Source organism: Hibiscus syriacus, unplaced genomic scaffold, assembly GCF_006381635.1.
Source record: "Hibiscus syriacus cultivar Baekdansim isolate YM2019G1 unplaced genomic scaffold, ASM638163v2 tig00110674_pilon, whole genome shotgun sequence".
Lineage (NCBI taxonomy): Eukaryota > Viridiplantae > Streptophyta > Magnoliopsida > Malvales > Malvaceae > Hibiscus > Hibiscus syriacus.
Genome location: NW_024062819.1, coordinates 1 through 19,227, shown reverse-complemented (window position 1 = coordinate 19,227; position 19,227 = coordinate 1). Strand labels below are relative to the sequence as shown.

Sequence of the window (19,227 nt, the reverse complement as noted above, 5' to 3'; positions counted from 1 at the left end):
TTTCAACCCCTAAACCTGCACCGACTGCTGACCGCCAGCCTTTGCACTCGAAGAAGCTCCACCCGACCTCCCCTCCCCCCGGCGACCAAAACTCCTATGAAATCGTGACCAGTTTGATGACTGATTGACGATAAATCGACGTTTTAAATCCACGAAACCTAGGATGAAAATTATGATCTCACGAGATTCCGATGGTGAATCGGCGACAATTATGGAAGCATATAACTAGGATAATGGCAAGGACTATGTCGACGACGGTGGTCGTGGCCGGAGAAGGCGGCGACAACGGATTAAGGTTAAGATTTGGGATTTTGGGTTGTTTTATAATATAAGAAAAATTATAGTTTTTTTATAAATATAATAATATTTTTTATATTTTTTATAAAAAAATAAAATTTAAAATTACCATATCATAACATGTGTTACTTAACTGTTAAAACTAGCTGTGTTAATCACTCAGACACTTAAAAAAGGTCACATTTATAATATAAGATACTCGAATGATTTAAAAAAATATTGACACTTATTTAACACTATAATTTGGCCACTTATTGAGCATTAAGCCTAAAATAAATCTTTTGGTTGTAAGCCGCCAAACGTTGCCTGCGGATAATAATCAAAATGCCTTGAATGCAGAAAATCTTTATTGAGAGGCACCAACAAAGTCAAAGTCACGTGTGCGATGCAATAGTACAAAAAAAAAAAAATCAAAATGCTTTCCGCTCAAGGATCAAGCCATGTTGTTAGCTCATTCCCACGCTTTCTGGCCACCCAAACAAGGTTATTCAGCAGCATCGTTTCCTCTCTGTTAAACTTATGCAGCAAACAACGCCATCTCCCACAAATCCAAGCAAGATTCGTCCTCCATGGCCTTCACCAGAACACATAAGATTCTGTCGCAACCGTCTTTCGGTTGGGCCCGGAATTGGGCTTCGACTTAGGAAAAATGGGGTTAGAGTCGCCACCGATCATTTATTTTATTAAATAGGTAGATCAGATACCTTATTTCTTACCTGATCTGCATCTTACCAAAGATGTGTCGGATTCGGGAGTCGGTTACAGTCAAGGAAGGATTAGCACCCTTGAACCGCCCTTTCGGTACCAATTAATTTATCGGTTGTCTTTGATTGCGAAAAAAAATTAAATTTAAATTTAAAATACCCGATTCAAATTAATTACATTTGATTAGTTGGAATTCTTCTAAAAGAGTCAAAAATGTTAGATAAAAGATAATAAATAAATCAAAAAAAGAAAAAAGAAAAAAATACAATAAATTAAAATAAGATAATATAAAAAACTAAATAAAAAAGGAAGGCAATAACAATAAAAAAATTCGGACGCAATCGTGTTGAAGTTGATGATGTAAAACTACACATTTAACATCTTTAGGAAACTGTTAACAGATTAAACAAGAATTTAGCATGGTAGCCAAGTATAAAATATACGTACTTTCCAGGGATGAAAAACGAGTGCAGAAAACTTCATATTTCAATTCACCGTTTGCAATGTCAGAAGCCCGCCATAAACTCGATCGAAGCATGTTGCTCCACCTCATCATCGGCAACACCAGATGATTGGCGCAGATCTTGGAGTCTTTGCGGATGACCTTGCTCGGGTGCTTCTTTATCCATGCAACCCAAACAGTGGCCGTAATGGCGGTCACGTGTGCCATCGTCAAAGGATTTCACGACCATGGCTTTGCGCTCGGCTTATCGACCTTGGAGGACGATGACTGCTTTGTTGGGTTTAAGAAACTTAACCATGGAGAATACGGGTGCAACGGCTCTGAATCGATGGATTCTAATGCATCAGATGCCCGGTTGAGTGAGAATGGAGGCCATTGGAACCATTTCGTTATGGGTGTGTTCTGTTCTCCTCCAAATCGCCCCCTCCATTTTCGTTTGTGCAGCCTCATTTAATATTCCTTTTAGTATGTAAGCACCTTTTCCCTTCCCAACATTTGCCATGTTTCCATAACACTATTTGATGAGCTAGAACCAAGTGCATATCTTCATCAACTTCGTGTGAATCATGTCCACTACGAGGCACGATACCAAGCAAATAAGACGGTTATTGCTTCACCGTATACACGAAAGATTTCTCGGCAGCCACCAAAAAAGCATCAAAGTAAACCATGGTTGGGAAAGTTCGATCACCGATGCTTCAAGTCCACGCATCCCACGTAATGAACTGCTGGTTCTTCCATTAACAGGGTTGACGCTACTTCCGTTGGTGTTGTTGGAGCAGTGGGGTTATAAAAGTGTGACAATGGTGAAGAGAGAAAATGAAGAGGGGCGAAGTTGATCCAAGCAAGAATCTCAGATCTTCCCATGAAGTAGGCCCCATCCCCCATTTTTTTTCTTCTGAAAAAACCGAACACCCCAGCTTGATTTCCTCTCTCCCCTTGCTCTTTTCTGGTTCGGGTTTGAAATAAATCGACCCCAAACGCTTGAATATGGTGAGGTCTCTAGATTTCTTTCGCACCACTGATCTCACACTGTCACCGTTGGATCTTCACAAGGTCGAGATATATTGTTACCCCCGTCATCACCTAGCTCCTCGCCGTTGGAATTTACAAACTGATCGCCGGAGCCACCACCATCTACAACCTCAGGTAAGGTTCTTAGCCTTTTATTTCTTTCTCGAAGTTTAACAAGTGTAAACGACTTGTGTTTTTTCTCTGTATTTTCGTCGTATACTCTCTGTGATCCTTCCCCCTTGCTTTGGGTTTACACGTTTTATTTATAATGAAAAGAACACCTATTTTTAGCTTGAGTCCTATGTAAATTGAGACTCTTGATCTGTTGGTTGTTGGTGACGTGCCGAGAAGAACGGCGTCAATTACTATTGTGGATCACTGCTCTATGTGTGGTGAAAAAAGGCTCAGTGGAGGGGGTGGGAACGAAAATTTAGTGTCTACAGCTGCCCCTCTTTGTCCTTTTTCGTGGAACGAAAAATAGGGCAAAGATAAAAGGACACAAATTTTTGTTCGGTGAAGTTGAAAAATGACTCTGATATTTCAATTAAGAATAACTCCCTGTCGATTTGAGTTGCGGATGACTCCTCCGTCGTGAAGTCGAGTCCATCTTGAGGCCGTTAGTTTGGAATTTGAATCGAAATGTGGCTCATTGTTGTAGCCCGCTTCAGTTTTCTTCTCGGTTTATAGATCTTTGTTCCAAAAATTCGACTTGAAAGTAATTCTTTAACTCCAAGCTGTGGTTGACAGGCCCTTGAGATGAATGAAATCGAACTCGAAAGGTCTTCGTTGACAGATAGCTTTTCTTGACTTAAGCAATGTTGTCGGGAAACGTTTTTTTTGTTACTGAGGCACGGTTAACCTGGGTCTTCTTCTCGTCTTGAAAAACCTCGATTGCAACCGGACAGTAGTGAATGATGTGTCATCGAGCTGAATAGAATCGAACTCGACAATCTTATTGACAGATAGCCCTTCTTGCCTTGAGATATGCTGTAAATGATGTGCCCTCGAAGCTGAGTGTAATCGAAATCAAGGGTTTGGTGTTTCAAGAGAAACTGTCTCAAGAGAGACACCAATTTGTTTCAAGGGAAACTGTCTCAAGGGAGACGAATTTTGTTTCAAGGGAAACTGTCTCAAGAGAGACAAAATATGTTTCAAGGGAAACTGTCTCAAGAGAGACGAAATTTCTTTCAAGGGAAACTGTCTCAAGGGAGACGAAATTTGTCTCAAGGGAAACAATCTCAAAGGTTTTTGTTGACAGATAACTCTTCTAGTCTTGAGTTATGCTGTAAATGATGTGCCCTCGGAGCTGAGTATAATCGAACCCGAAGGTCTTTGGCAGATAGCCCTTCTCGACTTAAGCTATGCTGCAAATGATGTGCCTTGGAGCTAAGCGTAGTCGAACTCAAAGGTCTTTGGTTGGCAGATAACCCTTCTCGACTTAAGTTATGCTGCAAATGATGTGCCCTCGAAGCTGAGTGTAATCGAAGGTCTTTGTGGCAGATAGCCCTTCTGGCCTTGAGCTAAGCTGCAAATAGTTTGTTTTTTAAAAAATGGCTTCCCTTAACGGGTCGAAGCCGGTCATGATTCTTCAGGTGGTTCATTTGAACAAGTCTGATCAAAATGAAACGATATTTGAATGACTCCCTTTGACGGAAAAAGCTCTCTGATAAATTCTGACAGCCAGATATTTTCCGTTATAGAATTGAAATCTGGCTTGGAGACGTTAACTGGAAACATGTTGCTCATTGTTGAGTTGAACTGAACTGAATTTGATCTGAATTGGTTCTCGAACCTATCTGAAATTGGTTCTGAAATTGGGAAGTTGTTTAATGACAACCAGCGGTCCCTTCGTCGTGAAGTTAAACTTGCGTTGTCTGGAGTCCAATATCCTTCGTTGTGAAGTCGAAATTGGCTCTGAAATTGGGAAATGTTTATTGACAACCAGCAGTCCCTTCGTCGGGAAGTTGAACTTGCGTTGTCTGGAGTCCAATATCCTTCGTTGTGAAGTTGAAATTGGCTCTGAAATTGAGAAATGTTTGTTGACAACCAACGGTCCCTTCGTCGTGAAGTTGAACTTGCGTTGTCTGAAGTCCAATATCCTTCGTGGCGAAGTTGAAATTGGCTCTGAAATTGGGAAATTGTTTATTGACAACCAGCGGTCCCTTCGTCGTGAAGTTGAACTTGTGTTGTCTGGAGTCCAATATCCTTCGTGGTGAAGTTGAAATTGGCTCTGAAATTGAGAAATGTTTGTTGACAACCAGCGGTCCCTTCGTTGTGAAGTTGAACTTACGTTGTCTGGAGTCCAATATCCTTCGTTGTGAAGTTGAAATTGACTCTGAAATCGAGAAATGTTTGTTGACAACCAGCGGTCCCTTCGTCGTGAAGTTGAACTTGCGTTGTCTGGAGTCCAATATCCTTCGTTGTGAAGTTGAAATTGACTCTGAAATCGAGAAATGTTTGTTGACAACCAGCGGTCCCTTCATCGTGAAGTTGAACTTGCGTTGTCTGGAGTCCAATATCCTTCGTTGTGAAGTTGAAATTGACTCTGAAATCGAGAAATGTTTGTTGACAACCAGCGGTCCCTTCGTCGTGAAGTTGAACTTGTGTTGTCTGGAGTCCAATATCCTTCGTGGTGAAGTTGAAATTGGCTCTGAAATTGAGAAATGTTTGTTGACAATCAGCCGCCCCTTCGTCATGAAGTTGAGCTTGTGTTGTCTTGGATTCAAGATCCTTCGTTGAGAAGTTGAAATTTACTCTCGAGCAAATTGTGAGTTCGAGAGAAAATTTTCAATCTGTCGAGTTGGTCGAAGTGTAGCTTCCTGCTGCCGAGTTAAGCAACCACCATCGTTCTTTAAAGGCGCTTACGAATCAAGTATCATTGACTCTAAAAGCTGCAAAAATCATGTATACTAAAATGAGGAATGTGATGCACCTAATTATGTCTAAGATGCATGCAACATGAATGAATTATGATTTATCTCTTGGATTGGAGTCTCGTGTTTTGCCTGCCAATCTGGTTCATGGATTTGATCGTGCCCCATTTGCTTCTCGAGCTTTGGCTTTACAGACCTTTTATATTTGAGAATGTCCCGTTTGAAAATGTTTTTTCCTTTTTCTTGTTTTAAGAGGGAAAAAAGATAAAAATTCTGTAAAATATTGTTCGCAATTGAATCAAATTAATAAACGTGAGTTCAAAGAATATCAAAGGAATCAATAGCTCTTTTAATGCTTTTAGAGTTACAGCTCTTTGACAGATGCTCAAATGAATAAGTTGGCTTTAGGTTGACCATAAAAAAATGTCATTGAAACATGTTCTTTCTTTGGCTTGGTATTTTAATTGGATGCGGACAAAATGACGCAACTAGCATTATCAATTACTTAGACCTTTTACTTCGGTTCTCTGAAATCTTCCATTTGTTCAAGTTTTATAAGCTCCTATAACAAAGGTAGTGCAAAAATATCGGTCTAAAAATGAAATTCTTGAGTGCTCGTATGAAATTGACTATAACAGGTGTTTCTTGACTCCCTTAGTCCATCATTACCGAAAATTTTTTGCTTAGATAAATTTGATTTAATTTGCCGCGTTATCTGGCTAGCTGAATCCATAAAGCCGGGGCGTTTAACCAATTGCTTTAGAGGGACAACTTAATATTATAATCACTTTTATCAAGTTAACTGAAGGGTTCATCTCATCACAAAGTCTTCAGCCTGACAAAAGCAGTGGAGCAAACACCGAATTGCCAAGTGTTCGAACAATGTCATGGTTTGAATGTAATCTATTCATAAAGCCAGGGCTTTCGAGTTTCCTCTATAACCAATTGCCTTAGTGGAATAGCTCAGTTTTACGGATTTAATTTCTTAAGATTGTAAAGAAGAACCTGTTATAGTCTAGGTGTTTTGTTGAAAGTTAAAAAATTTCATTTTTAGAGTTCAATTTCCAAGCAACTGACCTAAACTAGATTCACCTGCTCGACTATTCCATCTGTGAAGATCATTATCATCACTGAACGTCTTAAATAAAAAGTATAATAATGTCATATGCAAAAGGATGCCCCATGTTGTCCGCACCATATGAAAAGAAAATGTTATATTGATTAACCGCAAGAGCAGGGTACAATGTTTGAGGGTATATTCTGGGTAAGGTCAAAATCCTTGTTTTAAACTGCGTCAAAGATCTGTAACTTTGAACCATTTACATAGTTTCTTAATTCATATGATATTCAAAGAATTGTAAGTTTGCAAATGTGATTCATTGCTTAACATCTTTAAAGTAGCATAAACTTCTTTAAAAGTCTTTACAAAAACTTGAGAAATAATGAAAAAACAGATTCAAACAGAATGCCTCAAATGATGAAATGATCTTCCTCACTTGGATGCCCTCAAGTTGTTGAAGTCGATCCGATTCTTGTTACGTATTTTCTGTATGATTCTCTTGATTGTGGAGTAATTCTCGATAGTGCGCCCTGGGACTCCGCTATGATTTTCGCAATGAGCGTTCTCATCATACCACCTGGGGTACGGGGCTTCATGGATTTCCCTGGATATGGTGACACCACATGTGTGTGTCAAAAGGTTATTTGTAGAGCTCTTTGTAGGTCATGGGAATAGGGTCGAAATGTTCCCATTTTTTATGAAACATGTGAAGATAGTTAATGTGAATGTAAAGAAATGAACAAAATGCAAAATGTTTAAATGCATGATGCATGAAATGTCCGAGGCATTGATCCGAAAAATGTGCCTATTATCCTGAATAATCCTTATTGGGGACAAGAATGTTACGTCTGAAGAGACAAAAAACTCTTTGATGGTATAGATCCCGCACAACCTTGGGAAAGTTGATTCGTCTTCCGCTTTTTCACCGGTTGAATATCCTGTCGAACCATTCCGGTTCCTTTGGCTAAACTTGTGCGGGTGATGAGTTGCTTGCCCCAAAAAAAGTCTCGAATCACTGCATCTCTGGCCTTCACTCTATGCCGAGCTCGTTCCAAACGAAAGTGCCATTGGAGCCCTCCATCCGAAGTTTGTTGACTTGTTTTTGGAATTCATCAATGATGGTCTCCGGCTTAGCTAGGGTTTCACCATCTTGTTCTCGTAATTTTTGAAAGGACTCTCCGGGTCAGTAACCGTTTCCTCGTCTTGCCCCTGCAACCTTTGCCTCTGAGTATTCTTTGATCACGGTTAGACTTCTGAGATTTTTATCTCTTTGTATTATAACTCCTTTGTCCATTAATGCAGATTATTTATGTTTAACAAACACATTTTTGGTGGATCAACACCTCGTTTAAATGATGCGAATGATGAAAACAAAACAAAAGAGAACAATTAATGAAAAAGGTTAGTGAGGTGAAAATAATAAAAAACAATCATGAAAATAAAAGTCCTACCCCACATGATATCTACCCCACATGCTTATGATTCCTACCCGGACATGATCTCTATCCCGCATGTTAATTTTGAACTAGTCCTAACCGTATACATTTCTAGTTCACATGCTTTGAACAAAAAGTAAAGCAGGAAATAAAATCAAAGCAACCTAGGGTTTGGAATGAGGTTTCGGGGTGGGCTCTAATTCTCCATAATCTCCCGGTTTAGGTTCTAAAAAGGTACTCGAGTTCTCCTTGCTGGTGCCCCTTGGGGTTGCCAGACCCTTAGTCCTAAGCCCATTACAAGCTTGTGTGGACTAAGTTAAACTCGAGAGGAAACATTCCCTTATGCCCGCACGGTGAATAAATTCACACGAAAACATAAGGTACATGAATCCCGAAGGCTACTTGCTAGGCCCGCACGGTGAATAAATTCACACGAAGGCGTCGCTTTTACCCCCACTTAAATAGGGTTCGGAGCTCGGGTATAGCACCTGAGATAGAAACTTTTCAAAAAATCTCTGAAATCATAAAAAAAATGTTAGTACAACTATTTATTTGAAAAATAATCAAAGGTAAATAACTGGAATCGAATAAATAAATTTAAATTTACCATTTTCGCATAAAAAGACAACCGAAAATTAATTTCGGCCTGACTCACTTACCTGTCCCCAGCAGAGTCGCCAAGCTGTCGCAACCGTCTTTCGGTTGGGCCCGGAATTGGGCTTCGACTTAGGAAAAATGGGGTTAGAGTCGCCACCGATCATTTATTTTATTAAATAGGTAGATCGGATACCTTATTTCTTACCTGATTTGCATCTTACCAAAGATGTGTCGGATTCGGGAGTCGGTTACAGTCAAGGAAGGATTAGCACCCTTGAACCGCCCTTTCGGTACCAATTAATTTATCGGTTGTCTTTGATTGCGAAAAAAAATTAAATTTAAATTTAAAATACCCGATTCAAATTAATTACCTTTGATTAGTTGGAATTCTTCTAAAAGAGTCAAAAATGTTAGATAAAAGATAATAAATAAATCAAAAAAAGAAAAAAGAAAAAAATACAATAAGATAAAATAAGATAATATAAAAAAACTAAATAAAAAGGAAGGCAATAACAATAAAAAATTCGGACGCAATCGTGTTGAAGTTGATGATGTAAAACTACACATTTAACATCTTTAGGAAACTGTTAACAGATTAAACAAGAATTTAGCATGGTAGCCAAGTATAAAATATACGTACTTTCCAGGGATGAAAAACGAGTGCAGAAAACTTCATATTTCAATTCACCGTTTGCAATGTCAGAAGCCCGCCATAAACTCGATCGAAGCATGTTGCTCCACCTCATCATCGGCAACACCAGATGATTGGCGCAGATCTTGGAGTCTTTGCGGATGACCTTGCTCGGGTGCTTCTTTATCCATGCAACCCAAACAGTGGCCGTAATGGCGGTCACGTGTGCCATCGTCAAAGGATTTCACGACCATGGATTTGCGCTCGCCTTATCGACCTTGGAGGACGATGACTGCTTTGTTGGGTTTAAGAAACTTAACCATGGAGAATACGGGTGCAACGGCTCTGAATCGATGGATTCTAATGCATCAGATGCCCGGTTGAGTGAGAATGGAGGCCATTGGAATCATTTCGTTATGGGTGTGTTCTGTTCTCCTCCAAATCGCCCCCTCCATTTTCGTTTGTGCAGCCTCATTTAATCTTCCTTTTAGTATGTAAGCACCTTTTCCCTTCCCAGCATTTGCCATGTTTCCATAACACTATTTGATGAGCTAGAACCAAGTGCATATCTTCATCAACTTCGTGTGAATCATGTCCACTACGAGGCACGATACCAAGCAAATAAGACGGTTACTGCTTCACCGTATACACGAAAGATTTCTCGGCAGCCACCAAAAAAGCATCGGAGTAAACCATGGTTGGGAAAGTTCGATCACCGATGCTTCAAGTCCACGCATCCCACGCAATGAACTGCTGGTTCTTCCATTAAAAGGGTTGACGCTACTTCCGTTGGTGTTGTTGGAGCAGTGGGGTTATAAAAGTGTGACAATGGTGAAGAGAGAAAATGAAGAGGGGCGAAGTTGATCCAAGCAAGAATCTCAGATCTTCCCATGAAGTAGGCCCCATCCCCCATTTTTTTTCTGAAAAAACCGAACACCCCAGCTTGATTTCCTCTCTCCCCTTGCTCTTTTCTGGTTCGGGTTTGAAATAAATCGACCCCAAACGCTTGAATATGGTGAGGTCTCTAGATTTCTTTCGCACCACTGATCTCACACTGTCACCGTTGGATCTTCACAAGGTCGAGATATATTGTTACCCCCGTCATCACCTAGCTCCTCGCCGTTGGAATTTACAAACTGATCGCCGGAGCCACCACCATCTACAACCTCAGGTAAGGTTCTTAGCCTTTTATTTCTTTCTCGAAGTTTAACAAGTGTAAACGACTTGTGTTTTTTCTCTGTATTTTCGTCGTATACTCTCTGTGATCCTTCCCCCTTGCTTTGGGTTTACACGTTTTATTTATAATGAAAAGAACACCTATTTTTAGCTTGAGTCCTATGTAAATTGAGACTCTTGATCTGTTGGTTGTTGGTGACGTGCCGAGAAGAACGGCGTCAATTACTATTGTGGATCACTGCTCTATGTGTGGTGAAAAAAGGCTCAGTGGAGGGGGTGGGAACGAAAATTTAGTGTCTACAGATTCCTCTCATCTAATCGATTCCTACGCCAATTTTGGCCTCCTCAACCTCTCTTTGCAACTCTTTGATTCCATTACCAACCCAAGTCCACACCTTTACAGCACAAAGTTAAGAAATTTAGTGACTTTGGGCGAATCTAGAAGGACCCTGTTGGTTTACAAGGACATGGTAGAAAAAGTGTCCATGTACCCTGATGAGAACTCTTACCCTTTTGTTTTAAGAGCTTGTTCTTGTTTGTCAGAAGTTGAGTATGGGAAAATGGTTCATGGGCAGTTGACAAAACTGGATTTTGATTCATTTGAGGTCGTTGTTGATGTTTTGTTTGAGTTTCAGCATAAGGTGGTTTATGAAAAGGCTGTTAGGTATTTGGATTGTTGGAAAAGTGGTTGATGAAAAGGCTGTTAAGTATTTGGATTGTTGGAAAAGTCTGGTTTTTGAAGCTTCCTCTTTTATTAAATTTTTAAGGGCTAGTGTTGATTTTGGTTCATTAAGAGCAAGGAAAGCTGTCCATTGTTTGGTTCTAGTTAGTGGTTTAAGTAAGGATTTGTCTGTGAATACTGCTTTGTTGTCAGTGTATTCAAAACTAGGTAGTCTCAGAGATGCAAGATTGGTGTTCGAAAATATGCCTGAGAAGGACTTTGTTGTGTGGAACATAATGGTTTCTGCATATTCTCAACATGGAAAACCAAAGGAGTTGGTCAAGAATTTGAGGTGCATGGTAAATTTTGGGATTAGAGCTGATATGTTTATTGCTATTCCTGCTATTTCCTCTATCAGGCAGTTGAAATCTATTGGGTGGGGCAAACAAATGCGTGCTTATGTGATGAGAAACGGTTTAGATCAAGTGTCTGTTCTTAATTCTTTTATTGATATGTATTGTGAATGCGATTGTTTAACCTATGCTCGAAAGGTTTTTAAAAATTTAGCCGAGAAAATTGTGGTTTCATGGAGCTCAATGATCAAAGGATGCGTAAACCATGACCAGAATCATGATGCTCTTTCTCTTTTCTCCAGTATAAAAACAGATGGAGTTAAAGCAGATTTCATTATGGTTATCAATATCTTGCCTGCATGTGTGAATTTAGGGGTCATAGAACAAGTTAAAGCCCTTCATGGATACTCATTGAAGCTCGATCTGAATTTGCTGTCATCTGTTAATTCTGCAATTCTTATCGGTTATGCGAAATGTGGATGCGTAGTTTTGGCCAGAAAGCTTTTTGATGAAGAGGGAATTGATGTCAAGGATATCATAACATGGAATTCAATGATCAGTGCTAATTTGAAACTGGATCAAGTTACTTTTCTTGGCCTACTGACTGCTTGTGTCAATTCAGGGTATGTTAAAGAAGGTCGGATATTTTTTAAGGAGATGAGGGAAATCTATGGTTGCCAACCCAACCAAGCACACTATGCCTGCATGGTGGATTTACTAGGGCGCGCCGGACATATTGATGTAGCTAGAGAACTTATCGACGAAATGCCATTCAAACCTGATACTCGAGTGTGGGGGCCCTTGTTGAGTGCATGTAAACTGCACTCAGAAACCAAGTTAGAGGAATCTGCAGCCGAGAAGCTATTAACAATGGAACCTGAAAAAGCTGGAAATTATGTTTTACTATTGAACATATATGCAGCCGCCGGGAAGTGGGACAAATTTGCTAAAATAAGGAGACTTCTTAAAGAGAAAGGACTAAAAAAAGTCCCCAGTTGTAGTTGGCTGCAACTAAATGGACATGTACACGAGTTTCTTGTTGCTGACAAATCTCATCCAAAAGCAAATGAGATATCTGCTTTACTTGGAATCCTGGAATTTTCAATCAAGGAGGCCAGAGAATACAACTGCAGGGAAAGTATCCCAAATGCTCATTTCATTCATTGGTGAATCCACAATAGATTTTAGCTAGTTCTGATCACATGATTAACCTTTAACATGTTGAACGAAAATTTACGTCGAATATATTGCCGTATCCGGCACAAAAAAATGAAGCAGGTAGCCCAAATTGGTGATGCCTTTTTCTCTGAACCACTTACATAACAGATTATTATGCTCGGAAATTTTCTTCATGGTTTCTAATGAATTTCACTTCCATATTTAATCTAAAATATGGAATTTAGCCTCAGCTTCTAAAATTTGGCATTCAATCATAATGGAAAGTTTAATGAGAACCTCTATTAAGTAAAAAATTTAAATAAAATGATACAACTCAGCATTCAAAATCAATATGAACAGAATTATCAGCTGTGTCAATCAAAAACAGGTACAGCAACCATGAGAGAGCTACTAAAACCCCTTTTGTAAAGTTCAACCTCACCTGCATAATTTGTTATACTTATTCTGCAGCATCGTCTTCTTCGGGTGCGCTTTTCCCTATCTTTGGTCGTTTAAAAGCTGAGAAAGAGAGAGAGAGAGAGAGAGACCAAATCATTGAATATCAATTTCAATTCACAATAAATCAAGCGAGGACTTCAGAAGGTCCAGAATAGAAAAAAAAATCGGATTATGGAGCCCTGCACGTATTCAGTGTCATAATCTTATAGCATTCTGAAACACAAGTTACTATGGCGTGAAAGGACCACAAATAATGCATATACTCCCGCACAAAATGGTCATAAGTTTACCAGACAGACAAGAAAATAAGAATACTACAACAAGCAGAATACTCACATTTGAGGGATGATCCAGCAAGACAAGTCAGCCTGGACTTTGTATTAGCCTCAGCCAATGGATTTGGCTTCCCCTTGATGGCCATTCGAACATCCCAAACACATATAAGCCCATCGGATGATGCAGACGCCACTAAATACGGATCATCCTTGTTGCCACCATCTTTGGTAAGCACAACAATACCTTTTACACGGGTAGAATGTGCATCCTCGATGGAATATGCGACCTTACCGCTGTTTGTGTCCCATGCTGTAATACTACGGCTCTCACCGCCAGAAAATAAAATTCCACTCTGGAAAAACCATAATACGCCTTTAGAAATTAGATCTAAATGACAAGGGACCAAGAATGCACATCAGGGAATAAGTAGCATAAGAATCTTTTAAGAAATCTGCCACAACAAAGGATCCTATAACTTCATCCACTACATCATTGTTTTTCAGGTTTTATAAACCACTGAACTTTTGAAGATTGCCAACATCTCATCTTTGAAGCTAAACTATGCCCCATCAAAATCACATTACATGATCTTCTAACGCGCTATCAAACACGAGGTACAGGCCTATTAATATACAATATGCTTGAGCTTGCAGCTCTGACCATTTAGCTCCCTTCTTCTATCAGCGTTTCATGCAGAACACAATACCACTAAACTGTAATCCTAACACAATTTACAATAACATACCTACAACCATAACTTATGTGGCTATAAAAAGTAGACGTTTTAAAGCAATGGAATTTATACGAAGTTCATTATCTTCATATATTTCCAATGAAACAAATGTAGCAGCTAAAATAAAAACGGTAACTTGATCATTAAAATTAAAAGAAAACTAACCTCTCCAGGAGCCGCACAAAGAACTCGTTTTTCATTATCCAACTCAAACAACAACCTGGCATCTTCAGCCAAATGAACTCCAATTTTCGCCTCGGAAGCCATAAAAAACCTCTCTCCAGTCCCATCAAATTCAACGATCGTGGCTTCTTTCCCCAGCCTACAACAAAAGCTCCTTTTCCCTCTCATCAAATTCGACATAGCCAAGCACCCATCACGCGAAACACTCAAAGCGAGCTTTCCAGAAGGATGGACAGCCAAATCGTTGATACCCTTTTTATGGGACCTAAAGGACTTGAGGAGAACAAAGGGTTCGGTGTCAAAGATGGAGATGGTGCCATCGGCAGCGGCTGAGAGGAGATTGCGAGGGAAGGAGAGGTTAGGAGGGCAGTAGAAAGAGAGGGAAGTGATGGAGGAGTTGAAGTGGTGGAGAGGACCAAGGGAAGCGGCGGATGAGAGGTCGTAGATGTGGATGGTGTCATCGGAGGAGCCGGATGCGGCGGCTGGACCGGCGGCGGCTACGGTGGCTATGGGAGCGATGTGCGATGGGTAAGAGAAGATTTGGGTAAGAGCGAGGGATTCGTGGGTTTGGGGTTTTAGTTTGAAACCCCATATGAAACGCTCGTAGGATCCCGCTATAAGGGACATGACGGCGGAGGCTACGGAGAGGAGTTGAAGGAAGGGTTTAGTTGGGTTTAACAATGCAACAGAAAAATCAATTTATAACTATATATGCATACAAAGGGCTAATTACATAAAACATCTTCAAATTATAATTTAGATTCTAAACTAATCCCAAAAATCTAAACATTTTAATTAACTCCTTAAAATATTAGTATTGTATTGATTAAATCCTTCATTCAATTTAACCATCGAACATCAATTCAAATATGACGTGAAAGATATTTAGAATGCATATATTATATAATGGTGCTATGAGAACTGAATGATTTCTATTGCTTTAACCTAGGTTTTGATCTTTGTCTGCCTGGATTGTGAAGCAATTGTTCAATCACAATTGCATCTTATCAAGGCCGTGCTGTTTAGTATTTCTAATTTTTGGTGCAGGCAGTTGGTTCTTCCTAAAGCTGTGATTAGAAGAATTGAGCAATTATGCATGAGGTTCTTTTGGAAAGGGAGTGATACTTCGACTAAGGGAGCGAGAGTGAATTGGGGGCAGATTTACAGGTTGAAGTCTGAGGGAGGCCTGGGTTTAAAGGATCTGTCTTGCTGGAATAGGTCATGTACTGTGTTGCTCATTAAAAACATTCTTACAGATGAGGGCTCTTTGTGGGTGGCTTGGATCAAGACTTATGCTCTGAAGGGCCAGGATTACTTGTCGACGAATTGTAAAACGTTTCATAGCTGGGTTTTGAAGAAATTGATTAAGTTGAGAGGAGGGGTTGAGGTTCTGTTTACTAGAGGATTATGGGTGGATTTAGGAGAGTATTAGAGATAAGAAGGTGAAAGTCAATTGGCAGAAGTTAATCTGGTTTTCTTGGCATGTTCCTAAACTATCTATTGTGTTCTGGATGGCCATTCTTGATAGACTCCCTATGAAAGATAGACTAGCTCGTATGGGATTTGAGATGGACAGAGGTTGAACATTGTGTGGCTTGGATGAGGAGTCTAAGAATCATATCTTGGGTGATTGCCCTTATGCTTGCCTTGTGTGGGATGCAATATTGCAGGGTTGTAAGCTTCCTTGTAGGCTGTGGGGTTGGGAGGAGAACTTGAATTGGTTGATCTGTAACTTGAGCGGCAACTCTTTAATTGTTTGCATCTTGAAGATTGCTTGGACCAGCTTCCTATACTGTATTTGGAAGGAACGTAATTTCAGAATCTATAGGGGAGTTGAGAGATCTTCGGAGGCGGTGTATGGAAAGATTAAGGATACTATGTGCTTAAGATTGGTTGGCTGCTGCATTAAGCAGGATGGGGTGAATTTGCAGCTTTGTGAAGTTTGGGGGTTAGTGTAGGGGGCCTAGGGAGATGCTCTGTTTGTTTGTTTGTTTGTTCGCTCGCTTTTGATTAGTTTGCTTAATTTTTGGTTATGTATGAGGTGCCATTGACTGGTGTATTGTTGCAGCTGTTGCTGCATTCTTTTGGATTTGAAATGAAATTTACTTATCCAAAAAAATTTGTTCAATCACAATGGCTTTATGCTAAGCACTCAGCCCTTTTTTAGGCTAGTAATTGATTAACCGAGGACGTGGAATCCCCAAGACCACTCAATGGAGGAATTTCCCCGGAGGCTTAAACTTTGATCAACAGAGGAATTTCTCTACTAGTTTTGATAGATGAAGAAGTGCCAGCAGAAATATGATTTGCGAAGATACTAAAAAATATATAACAATCCACATTCTGTATTATATGATCTAATTTCCATAATTGTTCTATATTATATGTAACATTAGTTGTTCAAGACACAGTCACATGATTATTGTAACATGCTAAATCTTACTAGCATTATGGAATATCCATGTGTTTGATCCAACTACCACCGTGACATCGAAATTACTAAACCATATTTGTTGTTATTAAATTTATCGAGTGTTCTCATTAATAAAAGTAGATAAATCAGAATCAGATTGCAATGTACGCTATCGTACAGAACTTATACAGTGCCATTACTAAACCTTTGATGATAAAAGGACAGTAATGTAAACAGGGTATTGAGCTGAGTGCAAGCTTCAAGCATTTCCTTAATACACAGAGAAAGCTCTGTCAGCACTTGCAAATGAACTCATCCAAACTATTAGAGTGTGTTTGGTTGGGGGAACGTGAAATTCTCATAGGAATAGAATCCACATTCCTCCGTTCGGTTGGCCGGGAATGTCATTCCCGGTAATCTTATATTACTAATAGTGGATTTTTTGGGGTATATTACCGAGAATGTCATTACCTCCATTTTCTTAGGTATTGTTTGATTACAGGCGTTTTGGACTAAAATGACCTTAATTTTTTTTTCTTCAAAAATATCATTGTTCTGTTATTGAATAAAAAAATTCTATGAATGTTAAATTATAAATTTATACTTAAACTATTTTAGATTTACAAAAAAATCTATAATTAAAATTTTATATGAAGTTCAGGGTTAAAATAAAACTTTACCCTTTCATTAAACCTTTTATATTTTCAATTTTGTAAAAAAAATTATATAAATTTTATGAATTTAATTTTTTAAAGAAATATATAAATATTTTTCAACTTGTTAAAAAAACAAATATATAATAAGGACAATTTGGTCAAATATACATTCCAATAATCTTTTATTCCTTTAACCAAACAAGGTAATCTTACATTCATGCTAAACCAACCAAACATAAAATACAATATTCCCAGTAATCCGTAATCTTTTATTCCCACTGATAATCTTTTATTCCATAATCTTACATTCCATGAACCAAATGCACTAGGAAATTTACAGATAGCAGGGAAATGTTTGGGACCACTTGAATGAAGTAAAAAACACCACCATTTGATTCAAGTGATGTCTCGGATCATCTCAAGTGCCCAGACAAAGCAGAGAGTAAAAGAATAGGAAGAAAGTGAAAACTGACAACAATGAAAAGGCCTGTTATTGTCTATAACAGTGACATGTTTTGGTGAATTCCTTGAAGCCAAACCAATAGTATCAACAGTTGTGCGTATAAGTCACCGACTACGGTATATTCCTCATATGTGATACAGAGTCATTAGGCCATTAAGAAAGCGTTATATGTAATTGTTATATCTTTACCAGAGCTCTTCTACATATCATTTACACGTATTAAAAAGTTTCTTTACCTTCTTTCATTTAAGGTAAAGTTCTCACAGCTTTAAAAGTGATTATAAAACCTCTAGATCAAAATTAAAAAAAAAACAAACCATTTGTAACTGTGTAACCTATTTATTCTCGTCACCAGTAATCATCAAGCGGCTTTAGACACATGCTTGTTGTATAACGTCTTTCATCAATCATTTTCACTCGCGATGTTGGTTTTCCCATGGCATGCATGCCGGAATTTATAACAAGGAATACCATGCTTCAAATACAGATGGAGTCCTCAATTATTGGTATGTCGGATAGAATAAATCATATATATGATAAAGCAGTAAAGCACAAAGGTTCATTCATGTATAAATCATATATATGATAAAGTACATAGATGAACATACAATTTTAAATTATAAAAAATAATTATAAAATTTTAAAACACATAATTAGATTATCAATAAAAATATAAAAAAATAAATTATATAAAAATTTAAAAAACTCTAAAGGTAATCTCACTCTCAATCCATCCCTAATAATAGACAGCCTTGTTTGGTTAGAATATTTGGCATGAAACAACATTTTTTTTATTAGCTAAGGTTGTTACAAAGTAACATTTGTTCTAAATACTCTCAATCATTTATAATGAACGTTTAATCGCACTACTGCAATCATTGGTGCTCGAACTCGTGACCTCTATAAACAATAACGATTCTTTTAACCACTGAGATAAGTTGGTTCGCATATGAAATAACATATAGGTCTCATAAGAGGAAAAATCATTAGAGCCAAAGTGCACCAGCATCTTTGTGGAGAGGAACCAAAGTGCCATTAATGTGGCAAGCCAAGAGGGTTTCAATGCCACCAAGGAACTTGCCACCAACAAACACAGCAGGAATAGGCTGTTGTCGACCACCGGCAAGTTGAAAGACAGCAGCTTGGATGTCGGGACCGGCGACATGGTGGTCGAGCTCAATGGTGACGGGGGCAACCCCGAGGCCTAAGAGGAGTCGTTTCGCCACGGTGCACATGCAATCGCCACTCGTGCTGAACAGAACAACCGCGTTGGTGGAAGCTAGCCGCCTCACTATCTCGTTTAAATTATTGTGGAGCGTCATTTTGTTCGTTGCTGGTGGAAGAGAGGAAGGCGAATGGTAAAACTATAAATAAAACTGCAGCAGCATAGGTGAAAAATCATTAAATGATTGAGAAATTGCAAAAATTCTATAAAAAAAAAAATCCTTTTTATATAAAAATCAGTTTGAAGGTCTCAAAGACCATTAACCTAAAATAAAAATGATATTTATAGTTGTAAATGAAAATATTAGCATTTATTTAAAAATTAAAATAAATTAATTCATAACAGTAAATTATTACCTTGACAGAGACATACTAAATTAAATTATAATATTTTTT

General features: G+C 38.7%; 2 protein-coding genes and 1 pseudogene across 2 annotated transcripts; 1 reads left to right on the top strand and 2 right to left on the bottom strand.

Annotated features, from left to right (window-relative positions):
• The first annotated feature begins 712 nt into the window (after positions 1–712).
• LOC120137579 lies at positions 713–12,458 on the top strand (annotated as a pseudogene).
• Positions 12,459–12,734: 276 nt separating this feature from the next.
• LOC120137514 (p21-activated protein kinase-interacting protein 1-like) lies at positions 12,735–14,720 on the bottom strand. Its single transcript, XM_039153248.1, has 3 exons — positions 14,058–14,720; positions 13,220–13,511; positions 12,735–12,943 (listed from the first exon to the last, which is right to left on the bottom strand). Exons 1-3 carry the CDS (start codon positions 14,700–14,702, stop codon positions 12,885–12,887), a joined length of 996 nt encoding a protein of 331 aa, XP_039009179.1. The 5' UTR covers positions 14,703–14,720; the 3' UTR covers positions 12,735–12,884.
• Positions 14,721–18,593: 3,873 nt separating this feature from the next.
• Positions 18,594–18,969, bottom strand: LOC120137553 (glutaredoxin-C9-like). The gene has a single exon (XM_039153281.1). It carries the CDS (start codon positions 18,927–18,929, stop codon positions 18,594–18,596), a length of 336 nt encoding a protein of 111 aa, XP_039009212.1. The 5' UTR covers positions 18,930–18,969.
• Between the last annotated feature and the right edge of the window lie 258 nt (positions 18,970–19,227).

Excerpts from the sequence above, each read along its gene's own strand:
- LOC120137514 (XM_039153248.1), bottom strand. The coding sequence starts at position 14,702 with ATGTCCCTTATAGCGGGATCCTACGAGCGTTTCATATGGGGTTTCAAA. Across the intron at positions 13,512-14,057 it reads TTTGTGCGGCTCCTGGAGAG|AGTGGAATTTTATTTTCTGG; the intron begins GTTAGTTTTCTT and ends TGGTTTTTCCAG. Across the intron at positions 12,944-13,219 it reads TGCTGGATCATCCCTCAAAT|CTTTTAAACGACCAAAGATA; the intron begins GTGAGTATTCTG and ends TCTCTTTCTCAG.
- LOC120137553 (XM_039153281.1), bottom strand. The coding sequence starts at position 18,929 with ATGACGCTCCACAATAATTTAAACGAGATAGTGAGGCGGCTAGCTTCC.